Source organism: Galeopterus variegatus, unplaced genomic scaffold (assembly GCF_000696425.1).
Source record: "Galeopterus variegatus unplaced genomic scaffold, G_variegatus-3.0.2 Scaffold11232, whole genome shotgun sequence".
In the NCBI taxonomy this organism is placed as follows: Eukaryota; Metazoa; Chordata; class Mammalia; order Dermoptera; family Cynocephalidae; genus Galeopterus; species Galeopterus variegatus.
In genome coordinates, this window is record NW_007737343.1 from 16795 (window position 1) to 26855 (window position 10061).

Genomic DNA, 10061 nt, shown 5'->3' on the forward strand with positions numbered 1-10061 from the left:
TTTTTTTTTGAGTGCTAAGAGTGTGTGTGTAATTTTTCCTAAAATATGCATACATTTATCTTAAAAGTTGCCACAGAGTCTAAATTAGTGAAGTTTTAGGAAGCAGCATAACATTTAGAAAACTTAATTATTTTTAATGTAAAGTATGATTTTTAAATTTTTATTATATGATATAGGTGTTTAACTCTGTTGTGTGTATGTGTATATATGGATTGTATTTCCTAATTCGAGATGAAATGGCCTCATGTAACCATCATTTATTTATAAATAGTAAAGAGAATTTTAAGTCTGCAAACGATGCAGAAATAGAGGTTTTGTACCGTAGGATACTAACTGTGGTCTTTGTTCTCTCTGCTTCAGGTGCTGATAGTCTGCAGCACTGGCCTGGCTGGGATTATGCTGCTCAACTACCAGCAGGATTACACAGTATGGGTGCTGCCTCTGATCATCGTCTGCCTCTTTGCTTTCCTAGTCGCTCATTGCTTTCTGTCCATTTACGAAATGGTAGTGGATGTATTATTCTTGTGTTTTGCCATTGATACAAAATACAATGATGGGAGCCCTGGCAGAGAATTCTATATGGATAAAGTGCTGATGGTAAGTACTTCAAATGCCCTCTACTGCTTTAGGGCTAAAATACTAATAAAAATATTTTGTAAAACATTCTCTATATTTAATTCCCACTGCGTGCAACTGAGTAATTCAGAATTAAACTGTAGCACTCAGTCATGAATAAGGTTAATCTTGGGGAAATCAGGGAAGAAAGCCTGCTTGCCGTAGAAGGGACCGTTTCAGATCCACTTAGCTAGAGCAGTACCCCGTAATAGCCTCTACAGCCTCTCTCTGTTAGACCCTCAATTAAAATATTTTTAAAAATTTGAAAACCATATTAAAATAGCTAATTACTATTGTCATCAATGTTAAATGCTACCAAGTTTAAGATGCTTTTTAATAATAGTACTTTGCTATTAAGCTGTGAAATATTTCTATCTCATAATATTGAAGACTAAACATTATAGATTGAAATAATGATTCATTTTCCAGGGGCATGTTTTATCCAGTTAAATCTAAAATAAATGTATCAATAAATAAGCTAGATTTTTTAAAAATAGGAACTTCTGAATGATTTAGCTGACCTACTTGGTTTGGTTTATCTCTTTTACTGAGAACATCAACTAAATTTTGGACATTTTCTTAATGTCTAAATTAGTTCTAACTGGTTATTTTCATAATGAAATTTGATCTGTGAGCATTGCATCTCTCTTGTGATTAAAGCATTTAGAAGGAGAGGTTTTTTTACTCTGCTTAAGTAAAAAATAGTTTTTCTCCCTTCAATTGTCTCTGTAAGAATGGTGAGGATATTTAATGATGAAGTGCCCCATAAACTTTGACAGAACAGAAAGGTTTCCTTTGGGACATATTCCCATTTTAACTACCTCTAACCACAGGTTCTGGTTGGTATTCCCTGCCTTCCTGTTTTAATGTCAGTGCCAGGTAGACATTTTTTTTTTAAGTAGCTGTCTTATGGTTTGGTAAAAAATAATATTTCATGCTTGGTAGTATGCTTTCTTTTACCTTCTAGGGTTATGTAAGAGGAAGCTTATGGAATAAAATGTTCTTGTTGTTTTGTTTAACCTTGATATGGAGAAAATAAAACAACAATTAAAACAATATTTGAAGTGTGGGAAAACAGTCTCTTAAAAATGTTAGGTATTTTCTCTTCTAGTTAGAGCTAACATTATCTCTTGGATCCCTAGTGAGGTTGTCATAATGAATGGATAAAAACAAGATTTTTGTATCAGTAGATTGCTGTCCTTCTCCACAAATATAGCAACTCTCGTGGGTGATATTAAATATTATTTATTGCTATGTTTTTAGGCCATTTATGTACCAAGATTGATTCAAAAATAACTGTTCTGTAGTATTCATCTACCAACTGAAATCTGAAAAGACTCAAGAATTTATGCAATATGGTCCATATTTTGCAGGAGTTTGTGGAAAACAGTAGGAAAGCAATGAAAGAAGCTGGTAAGGGAGGCGTTGCTGATGCCAGAGAGCTAAAACCGATGGTAGGTGGAGTTGAGGAGGGGGCCGCCCTCCAAGAATTTCACTTTCACTTCCTATCTCTCTCTCTCTTCACTGACTGCACTTCTTCGGGAGAAGCTTTCGTTATCTGTATCACGCAGGACATACTGCTCTTCCTGTTTGTGTGCTTACCCATCACTTGGATGGCAGAATTCTTGTCACAACTGAGACCACCTTCTGTAAAAGTAAGCTGAAAGGAACAGCATCTTCATCAGTGCTCATGGGGATGATAGTCCTGTCCCTAAGCTGAAACTCTTGTTTCTCTGGTTTTCTTTTCATTGTCAGTGTTTAGTTTTCATCAGACTGAACACTTGGGAATACACTTGTAGTGATGGTTTGATTTTTATCATTTTGGGAGGTAATAATAGCAATTCCTTTCAACTTGCTAAAATTCATATTCCGCCCCTTTTTTTAAATGCGTTCTGTTTATGTTGCTGTCTTTGCCCCTTTGCTAACTTTTTCTTTTGTTGCCTGGGTTGTACTTTCTTTGTTTCTTAAGCTATTTTCCAGTAGCAAACAAGGCTATTTCCATCAACACCCACATTCCCACTTAATAAGACAACCTAGTCTTCTACCAGCTTAATTGTGAGAAGGATAAATTATCTCTGGTCAGTGATATATATATATATTTTTTCTACTCCACATTTATTTGGAAAAAGCAACTTTAATCAGTATAAAAGAATCCTGAGTTGCTTTTCCTATAGATATTCTCACTGTGGCATAACAACAGATGTGTCCAGCATATATTGGTCTAATTACTTCCTTATTTTACAAATGTATTGTTTTTTAAATAGCGTGTTTGTTTAAAAATATATAATCACCTATATCCTTAAACAGTTAATTTTAAACCATGTGCCAGCTGATTGCATATAATGTCCAAAAGTGTGAGGTGAGGACTTTCCTTTCTTCTTATACTTTAATAAATGGTTTGATTTGTAAGTCTTCAACTTAAGAAATACAAACAGTTAATTTTAAACCATGTGCCAGCTGATTGCATATAATGTCCAAAAGTGTGAGGTGAAGACTTTCCTTTCTTCTTATACTTTAATAAATGGTTTGATTTGTAAGTCTTCAACTTAAGAAATACATGGTATAAAACAAGCTTGTTTAAGTATGTAAGAGTAAAGCAAATAGGTTTATTTGGGGAAGAGGGGCAGGGAAGCCATGTGTACATGCAAAACAATTGCATATTCAACCTAAATTAAAGCCTCAGCAAAATGTTTAGACATAAACTCTTTTCCACTGTAACCCCTTCTAGTGCCCATTTTGGTGTTGCTCTTAATAGCAGGAATGATTAGAGTCCCAAAGCACAGATCAAGTAAAAGAACGTAGAATATCCACATAGCTCTTAATTTTAAGTGTGTATCACCTAGAAGTGGATTGAGTCGGTAAAGGGGAGCTAATCCACAATCTATCCAGTCAGGTTCCTTACCCACTCACTGCACTTTTTTCTGTATCCCTCTTACTTCACACAGCCTGAGGCAGACAGCAGTGCAGATTCTGCCAATTCCATGGTGACATGGAGAAATGAGGAAAGCTTCCTTTCTCCTACTGCTCGGTTGTCCTAATGGTTCAGGAAATAAGGACTCCAAGCATAAAACTTGAACATAAAACCTTAAAATGTAAACCAGCTTCCCCCCTTTTCTGTTTTTCCAGTAATTGAAGCTTCCGTTAAATAATTCTTCAGTATTAAGCATTTAAAGAAAGGGAGAAATATTTGGAGGTTGAGGACTAGCTGATTTGGCCCTGAGTTGGCATATATTTCCATATTCTTTAAAATGCAGATGAATTGTCATAGACCAGCAAGCAGTATACCTACCTCTCGTAAACCCCTAATTTATAAGTAATAATCCTAGGAGAATTGCATAGGTTATGTGGCATTCTATCGGAAGCCAAAAATTTTAGAATTTTTTCTTAATACTACTTCTGTTTTTAAACTAATGTCTCTTACCTCAAACAATGCATTCAAATTTTCATTCAATTTTTGCTTCTATTTTATGTTGTTCATCAGTTCATTGCAGCGCCGCCGCGCTCCCAAGTGGCGCACTGTAGCAGTGCGCCACCGGGCCGGCCCCAAATACATTTTTTTAATATACATTTTTCTGGTGCTTTGGACATTGTAGCATTTGGTGCCTAAGAATGATGTTCTAAATCGTTAAAAACTCCCCAAAAGAGAAGTGTGAAACATTGCTCAGAGTAGTTTTATTTTTTAAGCATGCCAGCACCTTATCTTTATCATCTCTTTCACAGATTGCATGGTTAGAGTTGACCTCTACCACCACCATCTCTCATGTGTCCCTAAAGAATTATGTAAGAAATTCCCCCCAAAGGTTTGGTGATTGGTACAATTTAGAATTGCTTATTTGTATTTGCTTGGTTTAATTTACATATTATTCCCTTAGATGACAGTTCAGTAAAGAGTATCATGTCTATTTTACAACATCTCCAGAAACACTGCTGCTATTTCAGTTCACTGTCTCTCTTCCTCCTTAATGGGATATTTTTACTTAGGGCTTATTTTTAGCCTGTCAAATAATGTTCAGGAAAATGAAGTTTAAAATTTTCCTTTTGGGCTGGCCCGTGGCTCACTCGGGAGAGTGCGGTGCTGATAACACCAAGGCCCCGGGTTCGGATCCCATATAGGGATGGCCGGTTCGCTCACTGGCTGAGCGTGGTGCTGACAACACCAAACCAAGGGTTGAGATCCCCTTACCGGTCATCTTTATAAAAAAAAAAAAAAAAATTCCTTTTGACAGGGGATCACTGAACTAAACATGAAAATTTCTGCTTTTCTTCTTGGATTTTTTTCTCGAGAGAACCTCACTAGTTAAGGAAACTTTAGAGATTATGAAGTCCTTCTACAATTCTTTGAAAGTGGTTTTAGAAAAATTTACCAAATGTGATGAAGAGGTTTAGGAAAGAGATTTTCTGGCTAACTGCGTGCTGTCATACAGGAAAGAATTTACAGAGAGAAGGGAGGGAAAACTTAGGCATTCTAGGAACACAGGCTAGAGAATTATGTTCTGAGTGTCTCAGACATGATCCTGAAGGAAGTGTGACTTTCTACATTCACAGAAATATCAGCTCAGGATATAGATTCAGGAAAGAAGGATTCTCAATCCATTCTGCCCTGTTGCTGTTTGTGACAATGTGCATATTTGTAACATCATTCATGATCTTCTTTTAATGGTAATTGTCTAAGATTATACTCTGTATGACTTTGTTTTCTAGGCTTCGGGAGCAAGTTCTGCTTGAACCTAGCCGACGGTTATGGAACCCATTGACATTCCAAAACAATATATACACATAACTATGTATTTGTATGTGTGGGTGTGTGTATATATGTATATGTTTGTGTGTATATATATGTATATATACACACACACACATAATCAGCCAAAATCAGAGAAAAGGAACAGGGATTTAATACCTTTTTTATGCTTATTTTTGTCAAACATGTACTCCTTTCATACGGGTGGCTTTTACAAGGCAACTTCCGTCATCTGATGTTTTCAATTGTAATTGTCTTAATGGAAATGTTAAGATTCATATCTGATTAACATTTTTAATAACTTAAAGATTTTAACTTTAGTTGTTTAAATTAGGTAAAATTATTGTACCAAATTCTCTGTCTAAAGTTTATTCAGGGGTGATTTCCCTGTTGTGTGTATAGAATCAAGATCTTATTTTATGGATGCATAAGTCCTAGTGGATCAAGACTAGGCATATGCTCTCAGATAAATAAGGAATTACTCCAGTCAATTTCCCCCAATCAAAGAAGCCATGTCATTTTACTTTTAGAAACATACAAGTGGGCCCGATGTGGGGATTTTCGTAAGAGCTCATACATTTGTCAGCCAACATTATAAAGTAACCAACTCCTCAGGTATTTGTAGTTTACCCTAAAGCTTCTATAAAAGAAAGTAGGTAAAAAAGAAAAGGGTAGATAATCTTTCTTATGCAAACTTTTTTCTTATATTCTGTGTGTGTGCGTGTGTGTTTTTTTTCCTTTTTGACTTTAGTAGCATCTACCACACATTTGTGTGCCTGATTTGAAAGGAAGCTGGGGTACCCAGCAAGTTTAGCCTTTAAGTTTCTCTGTATTGATTTGCTGATTAAGTAATGCTGGGAGGAATAAAAAAGGGACAGAAACATGGAACATAAAGCTTTGATGATTAATTTTGGTGCTTGGGCTTCTGCTTCAGAGGAACGTCAGTGGCTTAAGGTTAAATGGCCATTTTATTCAAATGCTTGCTATAAAATCTGAAAACACACTGGCAGGTGCTCCTCTCCTTGGCAATTCATTGAATATCCAGAGTTCTACAATATTCAACTGAAGAATTGGTTAATGTTTTGATCCTGAAGTGTGAACATTCTTTTTGTTTGGGGGTGGGTTTGGGGCTTTTTGGGTTTTTTTTATTCCTGAAGCTTACCAGATATGAATGGCTAATATTCCATTGTTCTGCTTATTGTAATGGTGAATGCTTTAAGAAAAAAAGTGTAATTTGCTAAGAATAATTCATGATCTGTTTATGCGATAACTCCTTTTTGTTACAATTTTTTTAAAAAAAGCTATTTTTGTTAATGTAAAGTAAATATTTCAGAGCAGATTTTTTAAACTTATTGCACTAAATACAGGCTCTGTACAAAAAAAAAAAAAAAAAAAAAAAGCCTCAGCATTTTATCATTCCATGGGAGGAGAATCTTTTGAAAGAAAGCATTGCCTCCTACCAGAATTGACAGTGAATTAGACCGGTATTATGGAAATGCATACAATTAATGTCACTAGGGCTTAATAAGCAGCTGTTTGCTAATGTGCTTCCTTTCAAAGGGTTGGACCTTTATATTGCTGCAAAAGGTAAATTGTATTTTTTTTTAAGTATCAGTATCGGTGTTCTTTAGCTAGGCTAAAATTTGCTTAATGCCTTGGTTTCTTTTCAAAGCTCATGTAATATTTCTGATTTTTCAGAATATTTGCAATAAGAGTCTGGATTTTTTAAAAAACACAATTAAGAGCTCATGTTATAGCAAGATCTAGGAAACCAACATTGTGAAAGTTTGAAACAATAATTCTCCAGAAGTTAACATCTAACATCTAGTGTAGCCAAACAGTATCACTGTACTCTTTTATATCATTTGGAATGGGATAAATATAATTATGTAACTAACAATTGTCCAAATAGGTGAGAGAGCAAATCATGTAAGACAATTCTGAATACTATCTATTTCATGGCCACACAGATTTTGGACATTCAGAAACATTAAGAACTAAATTTAGAATTGGCAAAAGTCTGGAAGATGGGTATCAAAACAGAAGACATTCCAGGAGCTAGCCATTTTAGGAGGTGTCCCTCCAAAGTGACCTGATGGAAATCTTGAACTTGGAAATTAGGTTCTACTCACTTGGACATCTCTGCATCATGGACTCTTGCTGCTCCCTGTTCCATATGCTCGCAATCTCAGCTATTTGGAAGTCACCAGGAATGCTTTCTAATTATCATTTGCAACTAGAACTGTAATTGGAAAGAAATTTTGTATTTTTGTATAACTTGATTGTGTGCCATTTTATATAACAGGTCCTGTTTTACAAATAAATTTTGTTTTACTAACATTGTGTTTAGAAATTATGCTCTATGTGTAACCATGTCATTTGAGTTCAGATTAATTGCCACGCTGTTTTTCCCTAAGTAAATTTGTGTGCCATGTAGATATATGCAAACATGCATATATATTACACAGGCATACACAAGAAGTTATATGATATATGGAGTATCACTCTCATATGAGCTTCATTCCTTGATTAATTTGATAAAGCTTCACAGAGGCTTTTTAGCAACCTTTAATTGTTTTGAGATTATGTTTGGATGTTCCTGCTGCCTCTTTCACTCATTGCAAGTCATTCTTCAGCTAGCTACGGGCTGCCTTATTGCTATTCACTCGCTGCTTCCATCTTCTGCCCAAGTGAGAAGAATAGATGAAGAACAAAAATTATCTGTGAAATGTGGATACCTGAATAATTTTATAAACCATTGATTCTATGTTGTGGTTTTTGTCTTTTTCTGTGGTGGATCTTCACAACTGTGTTCAGGACTCATATGTCTTAGAGTTATAGTTAGGGTCCTCTGTTATAAATGGTGGTGGTGACCATAGTGTCATTATGGTTTCTACCATCAGACAATTAAGGCTCTGGTACATAATTTAGACCTTCTAGGCTCCTGCCTCAAGAACAAGCTCCGTCATAATGTAATATGGAAGAGAAAAGTTATATTTTAATGAAAATATGAGACAATTAAGGCTCTGGTACATAATTTAGACCTTCTAGGCTCCTGCCTCAAGAACAAGCTCTGTCATAATGTAATATGGAAGAGAAAAGTTATATTTTAATGAAAATATAAAGAGACCTGTCTTCTGTGAGAGGTTTACCAATGCAATAGTAACAAAACATTAGCAATGTAGCTAGGACACTTGAGATTGTTAACCCTCACATGGATGAGCAGAGCTCCAGGCCAGTTGATCTTTTAAACCATTTAATGCAATGGTTAATGCTTAGGATTAATGCTTTGATTCTATCCTATAGGATAATTAAGTCCTCAGTCACTGCAACTTAAGTAGCTTAACTGTGTGTGGGTCCCAAACTTTTTCCATAATGGTTAAGGAGGAAGCACTTATTAAGTCGATTTCTAAATTATGCTGGAAATAAGTTTTTCCTTTGTAGAGATGCTCCGTTGCTCTTGTTCTTTTTTTTTTTTTTTTTCCAGTGAAGGGCATTAAAAAGCTGATTGTAAGCTCTTCCCGATAACACTGACCTTGCTGTCTACCAAGGGCTCCCTTGCCTTCCTAATGCAGTCTTAGGATTTCACCCCAGTAGGAGGTGGTGAGGAGCTAATCCTGAGCTGCTTTAAACCAGAGTAATACTTCTCCCTCCCTCTTCCTTAAATCAGCTACAGGAACTGCACGCACCAAATATTTGCAAGGCCACATCAGTGCCCCTGAGGCTTCAACAATTTCTACCATGAACTATCTATTAGCTACTAAAGGCCATTTCAAGAGGTCCTCCAGCCTACAGAGGAGAATTCTGAGGTCAGTTCTAAAACGAGAGCTGCCAGTAATGGTGACTTGAACATTTTACTTTAGTTTTGGTCAGTAGCCTTCTCATTTAAATTGGATTTCCCAATAGCCTTAACATAGCCTCTGAGAAGTTTCCTTCAGAAGGGTCTGTAAGTGTTCACCTTTCAATAAATAAATTCTCCACTGCTTTTCTACTGCTACTTAAAAAAAAAAAAAAAAAAATCTGTGGCTTATCTGTGCATCTGGCACAGTTAATTTCTGTATTCTTTTCATACATTCCATTGGACAAATAAGAATGCACCATAATGGCTTGCCTCGAGTTGTTAAGAAGTGGTCTGTGAATATATATTAGAACATTGTGGGTTCGCAAGTCAGTGCATAAAGTAGAGATTTATGTATTCTATTCACAGCATAGAATGCCTTTTGCTTTAAATGCATATTCATGTATCTGCATACTAAGGAGTACATGTTAACCCTTTTGAAAAGCAGGCACTGTTCATATACAGTGGCTGCTTTTGGAATTAAATAATGTTTGTTTAGTGGCACGTACCTCAAATTTTGAAAAAGCAGGACCCTTGAGTGTACCAAGAGAAAATCTAAAGATAGCAAACTTAAAAAACAAAAGCTAGTTATATACACTAACAAATTCTAAGTAGCACACTTTTTCCATTGAAATTTCATAAATTTGAGCCAAATTCTTATACTCCATGTTTTGAGGAGATGATTTTAATCCAAGATTTAAGTCTTTGAAAATATCTTTCTTATGGAAAATTTCAATGCAGAGTTTTTAAACTTGTGAATATCTGTGCAAAACTTTTCTTTTCTATAGAAATTCTATACTGCCCTTTCTTCCATCCCATCTTGATGTTTATATGTGTAAAAAAGACAAATGATGATTTAGTTTCGAT

At 35.5% G+C, this 10061-nt stretch overlaps 1 protein-coding gene across 1 annotated transcript in view; it reads left to right on the forward strand.

Moving 5' to 3' along the window:
• LOC103610488 (choline transporter-like protein 1) overlaps window positions 1–8123 on the forward strand; it is a 17997-nt gene extending 9874 nt beyond the window's left edge. The window contains exons 3-5 of the mRNA XM_008594647.1: window positions 361–597; window positions 1989–2069; window positions 5317–8123. Coding sequence (XP_008592869.1) covers window positions 361–597; window positions 1989–2069; window positions 5317–5340 — 342 coding nt within the window. The 3' untranslated portion in view covers window positions 5341–8123. The remainder of the gene's footprint in view (window positions 1–360; window positions 598–1988; window positions 2070–5316) is intronic.
• Window positions 8124–10061: the final 1938 nt, after the last annotated feature.